This window comes from Triturus cristatus, chromosome 7 (assembly GCF_964204655.1).
Source record: "Triturus cristatus chromosome 7, aTriCri1.1, whole genome shotgun sequence".
Classification (NCBI taxonomy): domain Eukaryota; kingdom Metazoa; phylum Chordata; class Amphibia; order Caudata; family Salamandridae; genus Triturus; species Triturus cristatus.
In genome coordinates, this window is record NC_140590.1 from 936,929,642 (window position 1) to 936,950,084 (window position 20,443).

The 20,443-nt window shown below is 41.3% G+C and overlaps 1 protein-coding gene across 1 annotated transcript in view; it reads left to right on the forward strand.

Annotated features, from left to right (window-relative positions):
• Positions 1-20,443, forward strand: part of LOC146810881 (electrogenic sodium bicarbonate cotransporter 1-like) — a 358,834-nt gene that overhangs the window by 37,295 nt on the left and 301,096 nt on the right. The window contains exon 2 of the mRNA XM_085617923.1: positions 9,867-10,027. Within this exon, the coding sequence (XP_085474049.1) occupies positions 9,867-10,027 (161 nt within the window). The remainder of the gene's footprint in view (positions 1-9,866; positions 10,028-20,443) is intronic.

The following is a 20,443-nucleotide window of genomic DNA, read 5'->3' on the forward strand; positions in this document are numbered from 1 at the left end:
GATGATTCCTGTTAACAGCTCTTGAAAAGTAGTTTTGTGCTTGAAGAGGCATAAAAACCCTGCCGCTCGTCGCCATCACAATTGTAGTAATGAAGTCACCAAAGTCGAAGTAAGAAGCAGAAGATGACTTTATTTGTAGCAGGGAATGCGCAGCATTCTACACAGGAGAGGACACCAATCAACTGATAACATAGCATTCAAACAGTAAGTTCCAAGTTCTGTTGTGGAATGCACACGCACAAGGGAACCATGAGGAGTGAGCATTCCACAACAGAGAAGCGTAATAAGTAAAACCACTCCACCCTGACTACCCATAAAGCAGCCAAACCCACTGGTGCCCTGGTTCTCCCAACAATGGAGGTAGGATTTGTTCTTTGCACTGGTTTATATCAAAAGATGAGCTGCCTCTGAGGACAGCACAGCATGGTAGGATTTAAAGCGATCTTCATTGACCCTCTTGACCTGGTTTTGTCCAGTCCAATAATACTCACATAGCTAAAACACCATGTGATGGGGCTTACATTTGGCCAGTGCTATTTTATTTTGTGAAAAACAATTAAATAAGCGCAGAATCTTAAAAATGTTCTTAGGAGCCCAATACTACTGAATGTCCGGATTGACAATTACCAAGGATGCCTAGTCTTATTCTTGCTTCTTTTCTATCTTGTCCCTAAATTAAGTGCTTATAATAACCACATGCACAAATGAAGCACTAGCAGTTGGTCGTAACTGTTGAAATTCACTCCAATCGCAGCCTTGGGCAACAGTCCGGCACACGGGCACACGGGCAGTCAATGACACCTTGTGTCTTGATGATCGCTTTGAACTAACGAGAGCCGACAATTGCTCTAGTTGTTTGACAAGGGCCTATAAACTCTTAGCTGTTCAATGGCAAGCTGTCCTCTGTCCTTATAAAAAGCATTTCGAAGCTGGTAAGCCAATGACCTCTTACTTGTGGGAAAGAAAATATTAAACCCCCGAACCCTATTATTGGCATCTTCTCACAGATAATTTCATGCATGTTCTGGCATTGGCATAGATCTGGTGACGATGGGCAAACCCAGTAGCGTCTCTCGATGGGAGTAATGATTCAGGGTGAGAAACAGAGATCTTATTGCATGATCCTGCTGAAATTGTATGTCAACAATTATCTTGTTTCGCCTAAACCCCCAGGAGTTGTTCACCACCCCCTCACCTTCTTTTCTAAGGAAAATATAATTAATGCATTGGAATGCCAAGAGGTCAGGTGAAGACAGTGGATTGGGTAAAGGTAATAATGACTGCATGGGGTATCTGCTCGAGCCCTGCAATGTGTGTCTTTCTGTTTCTCCCATTTTAATTTAGAACATTCTACCCTCAGTGAGGGAAATGTTCTAAATGCATTATGGGCCTTCTGCTTCAGGCAATAGCTGTTGCTAAAGGCTCTCACCATTGTGGCTCAGGATTACATTTTAGTATTTAGAGACTTTAACAACCATTACTATACATATTGTACCATTATTATACATGTTGTAATCCACCGTGAGATATTTGGGTATGTGTGAATGATATATTTGTACTCTTTAATGTGGATTATCGAGAGAGTATGCTTCCTTTATTTTCACAGTAAGCAATATTGATTTCATTTCAGGGAAAGTGGAAACAGCTTGTACAGGGTATTATTTTATTTATGTTTGATATATACACATGTCCCTAGTGTGATTCCCGGTCCTTCTTAATGCTGATACAGTTTTCATATTGCCATATATAAAATGTATATTTAAAATGTATGGTTTTTGATTCTATATGTCACTTCTGTTTTAGAAAAATTATGCAAATATGAATTGTGAGATACAGTACGATTCTCTAGGCTGATTATTTAAAATTTGCAGGCCCCTTAATGCTCTATAATTATTCAAAATAGTTAGCAGATAAAACACACAAAAAAACAAGTATTTACCCATTACAAAGTGGTGTTTGACATTGTGTAATTCAGGTTTAAATGGAAAACCTATTGCATTTAACTATGGTATTCCAATCTTTCAGTAATTACACGCCTATGCAATCAAAAGGGAAAAGTCTGTAGTAGTCAATATTTGATGAAAGCATACTGTTGATTGATCTAAAAATGGCCTATTTTATGATCAGGCAGTGAATCCTGCCAAGCTTTTCAGGGAGCGAATGCAGAGACGGGTGATTCCAGAGGAAATACTTAGCAAGGTGACTGGGCAAGGTAAATACCAGGCTATTCAAAGTATAACTGTGGTCACAACACTACAGAGGACAGGATACATTTGTAAGCATGGACAAGGAGAAAGACAGGAGACAGACCAAAACAAGGTTTAATAAAAGTAAGGGCTGTACTTGTATGTGATAAGATGCCCCAATAACCTTAAGAAATGCCCTTTGGGCTGACATCAACAGTTTGATCTTAACAGTCATACAGCAAAGTCACAGTTAGGCCTGCTGTTATTGAGACTGCTGTTGTATTAATACACACAAAAGATCTGAGGGAGAAGCCTTAGAGAGAGAGCGTACTACTCCCTATCTGAATTTAAGCTCGCTAAAAGTACATTTTCAACAATTATTATGTTAGGGTTTAGGGAGGTGGAAACCGCGGGGGGGAGGGTATCCTAAAAGTGATGTGGAAATGATGCGAGGGCCAAGAAGTTGTGTGCCCTACTGGTAACGGAGAGAGACCTTTCTAACACGAGAACCCTCACTCACCCAAGAGTGACATGCTTCATCATAGGCTTCCCACCTCACACCAGGGCCGCAAGGTCCCTGGTGTGGGATACAACTCTTCTGGACTGGAAGAGGAGCTAAGGTGTTCTAGAGAGAGGGGACTGAAAAAAATGGTGAGTGAGGGGCAGTGTTCAGAAAGAGATAGAAGAATTTTAAAACTGTCTCAAGGACACCAAATGTCTTTATTACGCGGTACCTTGGGCCAGGGTTAAAAAGCAAACAGGACTAGGGATTATCAACAAATATACCTGTAATATAGGTCAACATGTTTCTGCCCTTTAAAGACCCCAACCGGGGTCCATGGGCATCCCTCAGGACCAAAAAGAAAAAGTCATTCAGCATACAAAAATTAAGATACCATTAAAAATGTGGACATATATATACTGGCTGCAATGTGATGGTAGCCTATGTGAATAACTGATAGAGGAGTGCATCATCTCATCTGATCAATGGTATTCAGTTACCTCTCTTCAGCCAACTTGGTACCCCACTCAATACATGGCCGTAAAGCAGTCCATGTAAATCCAAATCAGTAAGGTCCCATCGTGGCCAGTATATATATTTTTCCCTTATAAGATCGGAATGAAGACCAAGCCAGAAATCACACTGTAAATGGGTGTGACCTGCAGCAGACAATGGACAGTATTTGAGTCGGAGCAGAAAACCAAAGTGGAAAGAATAACCAGAATACAGCACAGATAAGACAGGGAGAAAACAAGAAATTATGAGCAAGGTTTCAGAAATCAAGGACATGAATACTGGAATCATCAGCAGGCTGTACCCAACAGGCGCTCGGACAAGAAATTCCCTGTTGGTACAGGGAAACCGGTATTAGGATTCATAACAAGGCATTCAAGCACGTAACCAACAGGCTTTGGAACATGTAATGCCATGCTGGTACATGGAATAACACAGCAATTCAGAACAGGGTCAGAACAGTTAATAAGAACAAGGAGGCAAAGGGAACTGCTGCCAACTCAACAAATACATGGTCAAAAGCCCAAAAGGGAAAACATGGATTGAGGATATAAGGAAAGAAAGAATAGGCATTAAAAAAGGTGAGAAATTGAAGCCAGGAAAACACATAAGGCACAATGCTGCACAGGGGATTGTTGCAATGAAGACACTGGTAAGTAATAATTACTCTGTTTAAGCAATGAAGTTAGCAGGCAACTGCCAATAAACAAGGGCGGAAGCCAACCTTTTCTCTCAAAGTTCCATTCCAGAACGAGGGATACAAGTGCAAGAAGGAAAGCACGACCCAACACACCTCCCCCTCATCAATAATACATGACATTTTTCAAAGAACTTACAAAGCATACAAACAAAAACAAAACAACAACAAAAACAAATCCATCAGAATAAATCTAAGAACACTTACATGGAAATGTGCAATAATTACTCCACCACAAAATCTCACAGGAAGTTTTCGTTGTGAAAATTTTACAAATGAGTGATCCAGCACATCGCTATTGACCCTAGAATGCACAACATTATCCTTTGTAATTCTTTTCACTTTCATCTCACAGGCACTATCCCTCCATTGCCTATTCTTCAGTCTCACAGCACAGCCATTTTGATGACTTTGATAACCTAGCAAGGTGAACCAAATATTACCCTACCTTTTACAACATTAACATCCGGCAATTTTGACATGAACCCAATACCCTATGTTCTTTTGTTCACATCATATCTAATTTAGCTATTTATCAGACTTTAGTTGGTACCTTTCACAACCTTAACATCCGGCAATTTGGAATGAACCCAATACCCTGTTCTTTTGTTCACATCATATCTAATTTTGCTATTTATCTGACTTTGCTGGATGTTCTAGCGCATTTTACTAAGATTCTGATCAACATCAGTGACAACACTTACTCTGGCTAGTTTGTTTAACCAAGCAGGCATGAGAAAGTCCTGAGAAGACCCGTCTCTTAGCTCCTGAAACGGTAATACTCCAGTCACACAATGAGGAGTGTTCTTGTAAGACTGGAACATGGTCCAAATAGCATCCGTCAAATCTTCTCCTTTAATCACCACACTTCTAATGCTGTCTATTTGCTCTCTCAACCTAGACATTGCTTTGGGTATTATACAAACTGTATCTCTTGTGTTGAATCCCTGCACCACGCAACAACTCCTTGATCTCAGCAGAGACTAATTGCACACCATTATCAGATAAGATTTTTGTTGGAAAACCCTTTCATGAAAATAAATCAGGTAGAAAAGTGATAACAGTCATAGGTCCTGATTACGAGTTTGGTGGTGTGGCACGCCACCACCCTGCCAAACTCGACCGCAGCCCGCCCGCCAGATAAGGAGTTTTTTCCGGGTCTGTCGGGCGGTCCTTTGAAAAATCCACCGTAGTGGGAACGCCAAAACCCTTTGCTGCGCGGCATGGACTGTTAAGTACGTGATGTGTAGTGAATGGGGTGCATGGACACAGGGGAGCACACTATGTACCCCCCTGAATGCACCCAAGGGCCCTTATGTGACCATCAGTAGATTTCTGTTGAGAGTCCTTCCTAAATTACCTCCATGGTTTAGTTGCAACAATTTGCATCTGGTGGTGCTTGGTGGAATCTATTTGTCTGCTTTAAATAGCAACCCTGTCTCAACAGAAAGCTTTGTTTGTACTTTGCCAAAAGACTGCAAACCCACAGATATATTACCTTCTCTATGCCAACCTTTACTCATGTGCTGCATACTTTTTTCAAAGAAGCATCTTGAGCTAGAGCATTCCTCCCCTATTTTTCACTGACACTTTAAGTGTTACCCAATACAACACGTGCAACCAAGCAGTCCACATTCTGTTGATCATCCATCATCTCGATTTCATCACCCGACCATAGAAGATGAGAAAGACAATCTGCCTTCCTATTCTTCCCACCAGGAATATATTTCACGTTAAAATGATATTCAATACATTTTACAATCAACAACCTTAACAACCTGCCTGTTGCTTTTTTTGTAATGAACATGGGACCACTTATAATAGGTAACAAGGGTTTATGGCTAGTGCACAAAAGGAACTTAGTTCCCCACATATAAGCTTTAAACCTTTCAACTGCCCAGGTGGAAGCTTGCATTTCACACTTGGGTAAAGGCATTATTGTGGCCTAAGGGTAAGTGAAACATAGGTAATAATAAGTTCAAAGCAACCCTTGCCCTGAGACAGAGCCACTCCAAACCCCACACCACTGGCATCAGAAGTAAGGGGTAACAACTTCCCTGGTAGACATGGAGAGAGTGAAGGGGCATTAGACAGTTCTCTTTGGATGCTGAGAAAAGCTTCATTCTGCACTTGACCCAATAAACGCTTTGAGTTTTTCTTCAATGAAGCAAGAATTTCCACCTCGGTAGAGAAGTTCAGAATAAAGTTAACATAGAACTCACGCATCCCTAAAAAACCTTGAAGTTTCTCATGGTCTATTGGTACAGGAAGTAACCTTGGGCGTGAAACAACACCATACCCAGACGCAACATGGACAGGATATTCCACTTTGAGCGCTTCAAACTCACACTTGCCTTTCCTTCACCTCAACCCTTTTGCTTTGAGGTTAAGAAGAACAGCATTCTGTAAACTAGAATGTTGATTTGGAAAACCAAGAACCCTTCCAATCCCTTCATGAACATCACCAATTACCTGCTGCAAAATACCAGCAGGTGAAGTGAGTCCAAAAGGCATCCTACTTCTTCTCCGACACTCACCATTTTGCACTGCATCCCGCAATGGATATCCTTCGAACCCTTGTTTCTTGCAGACCTCAGCAACATTCGCAGCTCTCTCTACCCCCCTCCTAACGTGATGTCTTACCCTCATTCATCATGAGATCCATTTTCAGAGAGGCTCTCTTACACCTGCCCACCATTGTCAATGCCTTCCTTGCTCAACTATTGGGCCATCATCCTTTATCGACAAGATAATTGAAAAAGCATTCTATGCACAACCTCAGGACCATATCAATCATCTCCTGCATAACTACTTATCTAGCTTCAAATCACACTGTAGCACAGAGACAACTGCAGCACAGAGACAACTACCTTACAAATCAGAGAAGACATCTTACTGATCGAAGATTTTTTTTTTAAATATCCATTTCTCATGATATTGCTCGACATTCCAGCCATCTTTACCAGCTATCTTTAACACTATTGACCATCCCACTCTCATAAATCTTGAATTAATTGGCAACATTCTGCACTAGTTGGCTTCCTATCCATCTATGCAACACCAGTTTATTCACATGGGTACCTCCATGACCCAGAAGAGAACTGTTACCTGTGGAGTCCCCATCAACTTCTGTGTGGAGCCATTTGTGGTTCTACTGACTGACAGCATCAAAATGTACCCATAAACAATGACACTGTACTCTACTTGAAAGTTTTCTCTGCTTCAGGAATACAGTGCCTCAAACAGCACCTACACCTCATTCAGACATGAATGACTGGCATCCACATGAAGCTCAACCCCATTTAAACAAAATTCCTACTAATAAATGGGAATAAGCAACAACGAATGCAAACCTTAAATCTGGATGGGTTTCAATCCCAACGCTAAGTCACTCTGATTCCCCCTGGACACCAACCTCACCCTCAAGGAACACATCACCAAGAAATCTATGATAGCATGGCATCAGCTCACTCCGCTCTAGAAAGTGAAAACATTTCTCTGACTTTAGATTCTGCTCAGTTCCCTATATTTGCCATCCAGATGATGAGGAAGGCAGGCCAACTGCCCTCCAAGGTTTCATATTGACTCACTTTAAGAGCATCCACATCACCCATCCCTAATGGATCAACAGGAGTTTCCTATTACCACCTGCATCATCTTCAAAACTCATCACATTATCTACACAACCATCATGACTAGGACCCACTTTTATATGGCTGAAAAACTCAGCACCTCCATTGGCTTTGGGCACACCCACAGTCAAGGCTTAATCAGACTGAAGAAGCTGTGCAAAAATGAGAAGAAGAAAACGGTCAAACAGCACTCTCAATCTGTGCACTCAGGCCTTGCATCCATCAGGACTGCTCCAACTCTGCTCCAATTGAGCAAAGAGTTAAAGACATGCCTCTATATCACGGCTGGGTAAATGTCTACTTCCTCTCTCAGAACCCAACTACAGTCCCAATCACATGTAGACTGAGTCTTTGCCTTTCACCATGTAGAACACCATCCCTACCTTTTGGCTAGGTTTGCAAATACTATCTACATAACAAAATCACAACTGTTGCATGGAAAAACTATGTTAAAGAGAAAAATTGTTTCTGACTCATTATAGTGATGATCCAAAACCTAAATCAACTGAAATTTGCCAATTCAGAGAATTAATCATCCTAGCACCTTCCTGTGCTGATTCATCAATGGCCCTCACAATTTCACATTCTAATTCCATTCAGTTCCCATTGATAGCTGCACTTTGAAGAAGCTAACTATCTCAAAGTGAACATTACTATAAAGAAGAATAGGTAATTGGTAATGTGTAATATGATGCTATCTTGCCACCTAAGGCTTTTGGTGACATCTAACTACCACTTGGCCTCTTGATTTATGATGTCACCTGAACCCTTCGAAGGCCATATAGGACTTTATTACACGGAAAATTATGCATGGAGGTCTGTTTAATATGGAATAAACTGAGCAACAGGCCGCATTTATGCACCAAGGCTCTGTAACAACATCCCTGTATCCATCAAGATCATCCAAACTCTGATTCAATGTATGAAACTACTGAAGACACAACTGAGTAAAGAATACTATGTCACAATGAAGTCCCAGACCAGCTCCACTCTCAGAACCCATCTTCCCCTTGAATCAGCCATTGACTGTATACTTGACTGGCTCTGAATAGTGCTCTCCTGACTTAAGGCTTGGTTCACTCTATATAAATACCTCATTCATGCATGGACTATATTTCAAGGGTGCCCATGATATATAAGTTTCAACAATATAACATTAGCACCAAATCAGACTAATAGGTATACACATCCTGAATACTTTGAATCCAATCAGTACCCATTGTCAACTGCACGTTGCAGAGCGCAGCTTCAACAACCTCTTTATCCTACAGAAACAAAGGGCCCGGTTTATGAAGATGTGATGCAGCACAGTGCAGCAAGACAACTTGCTGTGCTGCGTCACATGGAGAGTGCAGGAATGAGCAATATCTACTCAGAGATGGTGCATTCCTGCTCTCTCCCAGTGCTGGCGCACACAGGGCAGCCTAGCACCAATGCAGGATCCCTCACATCATGGTCCAAGGTGACCTACGATGCACGCAGGATTGTTCTTGTGCAGTAGGGGATACTTTCCTGCACAAAACCAATCCTTAGAGACTTTTTCCTCTTTCTATGTATACTGGAGAACACAGCACACATAGATGGAGCAAGGAACTAGGAGAAATAAAGTTATATCTCCTCTGCGCTTCCCCTGGGATGGCGTACTAATTGACTCATTCCCAGGTTTACTACTGGTAGGAAATCCGGAAATGTGCAAAAATCCATCGGTGAATGCGTGGGAACACCAATGCTCCATCCATGGAACACCTTCCCAGGGCAGTGTAATGCAAGGCAACTTACTTGTGATGCGTTGAGTTACTCCAGATTTACTATACCACACAGCCACAAAAGGTGGCTCTGCGTGGCAAAATAAATCTCATTTAAGGCTTGCATTACCCATGTGTCATATTGCGTGAAGTAATGACATGACAATACTTTAATAAATCTGGCCCAATGTGTTTTTTTCAGAAGTAAATATTTTTCTAAAAATTCTGCATTGTTAACATCTTCATAAAGACAGTCCCAAATGTCTATGTATAGCTGTGTCCAGAGTTCCATAACCTGATAAAGGAACTCAGACTTCAGCGTCATTGTTCATTTACAATAATGTATGTATTCTAGTACTTGATCGCACAGATCCTCATCCAAATGAAAGCTAACATAGAGAACGCTGTGTACTGAAATGATATGACTTGGAGACACCAGGCCCAGTGATCCCCTACCGCATACCATGAGCAATTTTTGTAAACCGCACAAAAGTATCGGGATTTTTCCCCTTGCATAGTGCAAAGAATGCAGTGAAATAAATATCAAAGTCATCCATTATTAATATGTAAATGATGGCTTTTTTTCTCCAGGTGGATTAAGTTTGAAGAGAAAGTAGAAGATGGTGGAGAGAGATGGAGCAAGCCTCATGTCACAACGCTTTCGCTCCACAGCCTGTTTGAACTAAGAACTTGCCTGGAGAAAGGAACAGTTTTATTTGATCTGGAAGCAAACACTTTTAGACAAATAATAGGTATGTACATGTATTCATAAATTTTCAGTTCTACACAATACTTCTGTTTACATCAGTAAATGCCAGGGAACTTGTTCATAGATATATTTCCAGTAAGTGAAATGAATGCAGATCTATTTTTAGGATGACTTTTCATCAAACTGTTATCGCTTTATTTATTTGAACAGACTTTAGGGACTAATTTATATATTGTTGGAGAGGGTACTCCATCACAACAGTGTCAGAGTTCCCTCCACGCCAATATAGTGGTCCTTCTGCCAAATTTTATGTGGGCGGACTTTAAGTTTGGCCATGGTAGAGACTGCGCTGTCTCCGTCGTGGACAAAGCACTCCAACATCCCTTCGGAGTAAGGGCCGTTGGAGAAATGGCTACATCTTTGCCCACCAAATTTAGATGGGCAGACATATAGTCTTTTTTTACTGTTCTAGTGGTAAGGAACATTAAAACTTTCTAATACTCCCCCGGCATGGGAGAAGCCTCCCATGGCAAGGGGAGCAGTTTTTTTCTTTTCAAAAAGAAAATCCCATTTCATTATTTTTTTTTAAAGAAAAGCAGAATACTGTTTGCTACATGGCTGCATCCTCTTGAGAAATCCTGCAGCCAACAGTAAAATTCACTGACAGGAACTGCCATGATGGTTGTTTCCTGCCAATGCCTTTATAAATCACCATCTGCTTGGCGGTCATTTATATATTAGGTGGGCGGCCTGAGGACTTAGTAACTTACTCCATCCCCATGTCGGACCCATGGGCCGTCCACCTATATCTAAATCAGGACCTTAGTAATGTACTAAGCCTTTTTCCCCAGCGAACAGACCCACAAATAACCCACAAGTGTGACTTTTTAGATAAACAATGAATTGTTGCGTCCTTGTTCATAAAAAAAGAAAAATATATATGTATGTCCATGCTAACCAGTTATTTGTTAGCAGGTGATTCTAGACTTGATTTTAGTATGAGTACGCTTATTTCTACTATTTTCCCTTTTCTTATTGTAGATGGAACCAGCTCATACTGACAATTCCTGGTTTTCAGAGGAGTTTTAGACATTTTTGCCTAAGAAACATTTTCATGGCAACAATGGAGGGACAGCGAGGGATAGATATCAGAAATGAGTTAATTTCTCATACTCCCTTTCGACCTTCTTAAACATGGCCTATGTTGCCTGCGACAGCATGATCTCTGTGATGTGTATTTCCCGTTACAACATGGTTGCAATTTATACCCCAGGACATTTTTGATGCATCTTTCTTTTGGTGTTATTTTCCATATCCCTCAAAACACATCTAATGTATATCCATTTTGGTTTGCCAGAGCAACACTCCTTGCTCCTGGTTAATGCTAACCTTGACTGCATTATGTCCATTTCTACTACCAAGATGGCTGGGTTATATGTACTTCATCTACTTGGCAACATCTATAACATGTTCAAGATTTAATAACCGAAAGGGATGCACTGTTTTGACCTATATAAATATGATCTAGGCTATCTTTGACAGCATGACTGCATTTTTTTATTAGCATTTTACTTATTAAACAAGTCATTGTATCTGACTAGAAAGAAATAAAGACGACTGAGGAGAGAGCAGAACCAAAGGACATAGGAACAGCTGCAATGTTACCCAAGGTTGAACAGTTGAATTAGTCAACCAGTACCTTTGAATCAAACAAATATATCAGTAAAAATCAGAGGCCCCCTCTGCAAACCTAACCATGCCTGTAGCTGTCTGCAGTTTTTAATTTTGAATCTAAATCTTTGTCTCTTTAACTATACCATCTCTACTGTCTGTCGGTCCGAGTGAGAGGCTACTGTGACATTACCAGCCCAGGCAGGTCAAAAGTGGGATTGCTGTATTCATCGAATGTTCCTGCTCAACTCCTCTGAACAGGGACATTTTATATTGTTCACCCCTCAGATTGCGTCTATGTATTCCTTTTATTTAACAGGTATTTACATAAGGCGTCCCATATGTCTTTGAGGCAAGAGTTCTGAAACATGAATAATGCACATGTTTTATACACCTTATTGGATTTTGCTAAGTCCAAGGGCCATCTTTTAGCCATAGTCTGTTGTGCAAACTGAGTCTCTGGCTCAGCTCTACAAGGTTTGCTTTCTCACCCACAGGTGACACAAGCGAACTTATTTCAATGCACAACGATTGAATGTGAAAGACAGCTTTTTATAGCCCTATAGAACTCCATCCAATACATAGTTGAAATTATGTCAATGCTTTTGGGATGCTAACAGTCTCTAAGCAGGGATCCAGGGACTCCATGGTGATCAGAAACAAACCTCTTTAGTTCTCTTCTATCACACAAACACAAAATGTGCTACATTAAAGACACTTTAGCTAAAAATCATGTTTATTTCAACAGGTGCACCCTGTTGCTCAACACATCTAAAATAACCACACAGAATACGATTAAAACAGCCCAAATGCACACTGCGAACAACAAGGATTATATAAAAATATCAAACATGGTTAAAATGTCATCTAAAAATCTAGCACTATGAAAGCTACTTCTCTGCGCTATGCTAGGAGTGCATGGAAAGTAAAATAACTTGCAGCTAGTTTCGAAGGGGAAAGACGCATTCAGCATCAGCTCCACCCGGGCTCAGTATCAGCATTCAATAGAAAGCTCAATGGGGCGGCAGCATCTCTGGCAGGGCAGGCAGGATTACCTTCTGGCTTGGCAGTATCTTGCTCACAATAATCTAAAGAACCTCTCCTGACAGGTGCTCAAGTGGCAGTCCATATATACTGTATCTTATCTGAGATGAAATTTGCAATATCACCCTAGGAATGTTTGATTTAACAAATAAGCATCAAGATGCTAGTCTAAGATGCTTTCCTTTAAATTTATACGGTAAAAGTGCAACAATTCAGACTACACTATTTCGACTATTGTCCTGTGTTTGACCTTGAAATTGAGATAACAAGGCACTTGTTCCAGACTCATGCCACATAAGGTGTTTTGTTAATGTCTACAGTTAAATCAATTGACACTTTAACAGTTCTTGTAAACATAAGGACAGACAACATCTGCATCAAAGGCAGACATGTTGATGATTCTGCAAACAGACAGAAAAATAGAGTTGTGGCCTACTTAAAATGGAGTTGGGTCTTACATCTTTACTTCAAGGCTTTGTGCAGTTTTTAAAGTACATCAGCATCACCGTTTTCGTCAGTAAGAGGACCATTCTTGAAGAATCATCATGCTAAACATAGTAGTTCTTTTACAAACCCCAATATGGCCTTCAGTGAAAAGGGAGTCAGTTGCATCGCTAACTTTTCTGACAGTATCTCAACGATCCTTGTCTGTAGGACAAGATCATAGGGCAAAACCCACGATAGGTGAAGAACATCGGCATTAGCTGGATGACATCTACAACTGCTAGGTTCCACATTGAGTCTAATGCTTTGAAACCATGCTAGGGTGTACTAAACCCTATGAAAACACTTGAAATGCAGTAATTGATGCCTGTTGTTCATGAAATGTCTAGGGTTTGGGAATAGCAACATCTTATCAAATGGGAGCTGAGGTCCCGTTCCCTTTGCTTTTGGCTATTTCTGTGATTAGGGCTATTGAGTTTATTAATAGATTCTGGTGGTGGGAAGTTATTTGATGGTTTTTGAGAGTTGAGCTCAGACATTTGAGAGCACCATACTCTAAAGCTCCACTAGGTTTAATGCATTATATGCCTGTAGGGTGTGATCACAGGCCTTTAAATTGAGGCGGGGTCAATAATTGTCTATTAAGGTATACATCGCTCATCTGCATAAGTCCTAGTCACTCCAACTGCAGATGAGTCTTCGACTCTAAGAATAACGGCATACAAGGATTGTTCACTAAGGCAGGTGATTACAGGAGGGTCACCCCTATATAAGTAGATATACAGGGACGACCAGTTGGTGCATGCTAGTGTATTAGTGTGGTATTTTGTCTTGACATGGCATTGACTATACTAAGACTGTATTTAATGGACCAAGAGATGTTCCTTCCTTCATGACTACTAAATGAGATGATCGGAATTCCAGATTGTGGCACTAGTAAGCAAAGTGTGGTTTATCAATATAGTAGTATAGTTCCATATCTTGCACCACCAGCCCACAAATCTCATAGGAAAGCATCAGCATGTCACTGCTACTCTGAGCTGTTTACACCCCGAGCTTAGTTTCATCAGTAGTGTTTGTAGGGACTTAAAGAAGGCCTTAGTGGGAGGGAGCGGTATATTAACAAAGAGTTAGAGGAGCTTAAGTATACCGATATATGATTAAGTATAAATATTTTAATAAGTGCTTCATGATTAGCTGTACACTCCCAGCATTAGAAAGCAGCAGTGTAATCCATCTGTCTTAGTCTTTTTGATTTATATCCCCCATCAACGGCATGGCTGAAATTTAAACACCATGACATTTATTTGCCCCATTTATTTTTCTTTCTGGTATTCTTTCTTTACACATGGGACACCATTCTAAACAAAGATTGACAGAATGACATGTACTCTTTTGACTATCCAGGCATGACCAAAGCTTATTCGGACATCTTGATCTATTTTTCTCTTTAAGGTGTACTTCTCCCAACATGGCTACAGTTTCTGTATCAGCATATCGACTACATCATGTAGCCGACAATACACCTTGAAACTATACAGTGGCTGGGACTTAACATAATAGGACTCATGACTATGCAAGACAATTTTCATGATCTATTTTTCTACTCATACTTAACTACAAGTGACATTGTGTTGTTAAATTAAATTAAATTTAATTTAGGCCTGCCCTTTAATTAAGAAAATATACGCAAAATACCATGAATGTTCAACAAAGAAGTTTTACTTAGCTTCAATTTACCGGCAGCAAACACGCACCAATATAAGAGCAAAAAAATCTGTCCATCATCTTATTGTAGTTTTTTATCTTTGATATACATTCAATATTATTTCCCTATTACTGCACAAATTCTGACTTGTGTGGCTAGTATATAATCTATCATTGAGCGATTTTGTAAAGCTACCATATGGATTTAGATTTGTTCTTGTGTTAATATCTCTATAGCAGCTGTAGTGCTATTCAAAGCTGCAGCCAAAAGCTAACTACTCTATAGGTTGTAAAGCCCTATAAACCCTGAAAGGAGGAATAATTAGTTCAAGATATTTTCCCCCATCCACTCAACCCCCGCACATTACGTATTTTCCCTTCGGGCAGGGTTTCTACTTGTTGAACTCCAGGAATCACACTGTCCAAAAGCCAGGTTACTCTCCACTTTGAAGGTAACCATCAATGTGCCTGATTGCTGCACAAATAATATATTTCCCCTAGGTAATAAACTTCATGTTTCCACTAATTGGTGAAGTCGATTTTGAACAGTGAGATGAAAGCCACCATTAAACATGGCTGCATCTTCCTCTTCTGTTTTTTCGCCCTGGATGACCCTCCCATTTGTAGTACGGTTGAAAGTCGGATGTATGACGTAACAACGCGTGTGTTTACAACGCGTGCAGTTACATCGCGGTTTTTTACAACGAACCGATGTAACCAAGCGATGCCATTACAACGCAAGTCTTTACATCGACTTGCGCTAGATGGCGTGCTAACATTAGAAAAGCGTAATTTACTATTCCAACTCCAGTCCACTTAACAGTAGGGAAGGTGTTGGGATAGTAAACTACACTATTTGTAATGTTAGCACGCCATCTAGCGCAAGTCGATATAAAGACTTGCGTTGTAATGGCATCGCGTTCGTTGTAAAATCCGTGATGTAACTGCACGCGTTGTCAAAGTTTCGTTGTAAAGGTTGTTCCCCGTTGAAAGTCAATATTAAACCTTTGATATTGTCACAGTTGTCTATCCCTACAAATGGCCCAGTTCCTATTATCGCTTGAATACAAAATATTCCTATTGGTCGTGAATACATTAAAGTTGATGCAACTCAGTAATATTGATGTTGGACTACAAATTTGTTTTTACCCAAGCAATAGCTTCTTCTTGTCATGCTATGGTATTCTTATAGGTGGTAATCCTTCTCCTTCACACGTAGTAATATAGCTACACACCCAGCAATATGTTACTGCTGTTCATTCTCGTGTGACATGCATAGAGAAGTATTACCAGCCCATGATGCTTCTATTTGGCAGGCACAAGTCTATAAAGAGGAAAATACAAAAGATCAGATTTGCCATGAAGCAACAATAGGCTAGTGTCCCATATTGTCCTTGCGCTGGAATTTTCCCCTGTTGATGGTCCTGCTCACTCCTCCAGGGCAGAACATACAGCTTCTATCCTAGATTCTCGATAGTATTTTTGTGGCCTGTGATGCAATAACCGGTTGTACCTGGCTAAAGTGTACCTCACCTACCAGTGTTCCACTATCTAATTTTGCATCCTGTCATGTTAGATTTAGTATGAGTATGGACCATGCCCCTGTTTGTGTTTCCACACATTAGTCCCATGATCCCCAGGTTGTATCGTTCAACCCTGCTGTTAAAGATTTTTATTTAAACTGATATTGGCTTTCAGTCCTTCTGGGATCATACCCCAAATCCCTACTTTAACATTTCCCACCTACTAATATGGTATCGCCCTGCTGATATACTGTTAGTTGAATTCGACCGAAGGAGACCCCTTTCTCTGAGTATGAACCATCACAAATCAACTTCAGTATCGATTGTGTACGTACATTCTGATCCTGATTCTTTCCTGTCATTCGATCAATTGGTGTGATGCGTGCTAGTGGCCGGTTGTTTAGCAGTAGTAGTAGAGCCTGTACCAATTGTTGTCCCATCCCTGGAATCCTCCCCAAGCGTCAGTTTCATTATTTGATTTTCAATAGCCCATTAATTTGTTCCACAAGTCCTGCACCCTGTTAGTGAAAAGGAATATGTAATGTTCATTTTATTCCTGTTCCTCTCACCCAGGATGGCACTTCATCTTCAGTGAAATGGATGCCATTGTTGCTTTGGATTTCATACTGTACCGCATATGCATTCACTAAATATTGAAACACCTTCATGGTGATAACCTAGTTTGCTTGTTGAGACCAGTGGCGGCCAGCACGGACCTGTGGTGGTGAGGTGGAGGGGCGAGGGGGTAAGGAGGTATAATTGTTAAAAAAAGAAAAATTCACTTACCTCCTCGCCGCTCTGTCCCATGTCGTCTCTCCTCCACCGAACAGGAAGCAGCCAGACTCCCCTGAGCCAATCACAACACTGAAATGCAGCGTTCTGATTGGCTTCCCTAAACCAATCACAATCCTGCAATGCAGTGCCATGATTGGTCTAAGCACCGTAGTTTGGCACTCACACGGGGACTGGGGGCCTGGGGGCCTGGGCATGTTCTCCATGCAGGCTGTAATGCAGCCTGCATGGAGAACATACTAAAGTGTGCATGACTGTTTGGTCGGCCCGAGAGGGCTGGTAAAAGCATCATGCGCACTTTAGTGTGCCCACCACTCCTCCCCTGCTCTGTCAGCAGAGCAGCCTTGCCCTCATGCTGCAGCAGCAGGGAAGAATAAAATTATAATAATATCGCATTTTTATCATTTTATTTTTCCTTTCTTTTACTGCTGCACAGCAGCAGTGGGGTGACGCTCCTCCTCCTTAGCGGAGGAGCCACCACTGGTTGAGACTGAATAGCTTGAACAGTTCTGGAATACGTATCTACTGCCACCATGCAGTATTGCAATCCACCCTGGATTTTATGTAACTGAATTAAATTAATCCGCCAGATGATTGCAGCTCGTTCTCCCCTTCGAAACTTACCCGTAATGCATTTCTCAATTGGCTAGTTATGGATTTGAATAATTGATCATATCCGTGTTTTTTAGTCATTACCATCAGATATGTAATAGGCAGTTTCTTTTGTTGATCTGACTAATATGTGCCCTTCCCCTTTCAATGTCCACTTTTCTTGCGGGCTCAGTTTGTCATCCTCTACAAAATCTGATCTACTGTCTCCTTTGTTGTTGTGCTAGCACATGCATCTATCTGGGCTATTAAGTCTACGGCATCATTTCCAGGGACATTACTTTGTGCATCCACATACCCCAGATAGATTTTTCCTTTTTATGCTGCTTCCAATTTTTAATTCCATATCTTCTCTCCTCCCCAGATTGGGCAGCTATGAATTTGCCATTGTCCTCACCTCCAATTGGCCAACCATGCTACTAGTGCCTTTTGGCATGCACAACTGTCTGTGTACAAATATATGGAATATAAGCAACCTACACCTTGGATAACATTGTATATTGCCTTAAGATCAGCCAACAGAGCTGAGCCCCCCAGTTCCATGTTCTAAGACCACCACCATAGTAGCAGGATTATATGCTGCTGCTTTCCATTTTCGACCATCATAGGTTATGGTTGTTGGCCCATCAGTGTACCAGGTATTATCTTGCTGTTCGCTGGTGAGATCTTCATACTGCTCTGCTCCTTGTGCCAGCCAAGGCTTTAGTACCACAAGATGTGTGTGTCCATTTTAAAGTGTACCATTCCTGCCATTGTTTTTATCATTTCTCGAGTATTCCCTGCAGTTACTCATCTGTGCTCTTGTTGGTACCATTTCCATTTCATCACTGGCTCACGTTGGGATACTGCAGACCTGGATGATGACCCTTCATCCTTTACCCACCCAGTAATAAGTAGATTAGTCTTAACAGTTATTTGACTTGTTCTGGTCTGTCTTTCTTTGTGTGGGACTACCATCATCTCCATCAGCAGTGTCTTTGTGGGCATGATGTATAATTGCTTTGCTCCTGTGAACTGCTTAGAGCAGAATCCAGTAGGTTCTCCCCGTTTGGGGTTATACTGATACAGAACCCAAAACTTCACTACTCTTGCATAAAAAGGTTTGTGAGGGAATCGGAATGTGAGGACTCCCAATAGGCTCTGAATACTGTGACCCAGCATTACATCAATCCCTTACATTTTTCTGGGAGCAGGGACACCACCACAGAACAGGTAAAGACTAGCTCTTTATTTATGGACAGTCGTTCAGTGGCTTTGACCACTTCAGTAACCTCGCATCCCAGTCCCTCAGTTTGTATAATCTGGGTCCATGGGGTTCTTTTACCAGCTGTCAAATTAAAAATGTAAACTTCTTCTCTGTGTCTACAAATGCCGTAGTCTCTTCCCCTTTTTTCCACCAAACAGTGATTTGTACATAAGGGTTCCCGTCCCCTGCTGACAATATGAGCACTTTTATGCCTACAGAAGACCCACCTTCATGTCATAATGGAGACGAGGACCTCCTTCCCCATCCCTCCTTCCAGAGGGTTAGAGCTGGATGTAATCTAGTATGACCATCCTTTTGCAAGTCATCTACCTCTTGGTGTTCCACACTCAAATCCTTTTTCACTATATTTCTTATAAACTTTGGCAACTCCCTCCCTCACTCTGGCTAAATGTTTCACTTCCTTCTTTTGCTACCTTAGCCAACTCTTCTCTTTATTTTCTCAGCAATGCCCCTGTGGGTAATCCATCTATGCCCTACTCAGCCAGCCCCACCTTTAGCAGGTCTGTCTACTTCCGTCTTCTAGTAATCCTCATTTTATCCTCCCTCCCAACCTCCTGTAATGGCATTACACCCTGATTAACTTTTTTTTTACTATATTCCCAAGGTGTGCCTATAACTCTGCTGCCTCAGGCACTTTGTCAGATGTATTCATGTCCGCCAAGTGGACAATAGCGGTTCCTCAAATACCAGAGGAGCAGATTCTATTGGTTTAGATTTCATGGCGGGTGAAAAGGAAGTCATATCTGCCCCACCTACTGGTTCTCTCAGCCCTCGTTCTACTGCCATGGTTCTCAACCTTGTTATACCCTCAGTAAAGTCAGCAGAGTGTGAATACGTACTAGATATACCTTCCCATATCAATCGTGGGCAACTGTTCATTACACTTGAATTCCTGCACCTTCCGCATGTGCCGTGTCAGGGTAACTGGTCAGAGCTCCTAATGCTTCTACCACATGAGGCGCAAAAAAGAAACTATCAGCCCTTTTGTCCCAGCACCTCACCATCCATGCTATAATATTTTCTCCCACCTTTTGTTTATAAGCAGTTAACTCTGTTTGAGTATAATCCTGTATTTCCTTATACTGTTGTTCTAGTATGGTCATATTGTGAAGCCGTCCGGGTGTTGTGACTGTCTCGGAGATTTTCTGGAGACTATTTAATACGGGAAACATCCTTTACCACGCAACCATTACAACGCGGTATGGTTACATCGTGGTTTTGACAACGCAAGTCGTTACACCGACTTGCACTGGAGGGCGCTCTAGACTAAGGAATAGTGTGAATTACTATTCCAACACCTTCCCTACTGTACGTAGACTGGAGTTGGAATAGTAATTCACACTATTCCTAAATCCAGCGCCCTCCAACGCAAGTCGATGTAACGACTTGCGTTGTCAAGACC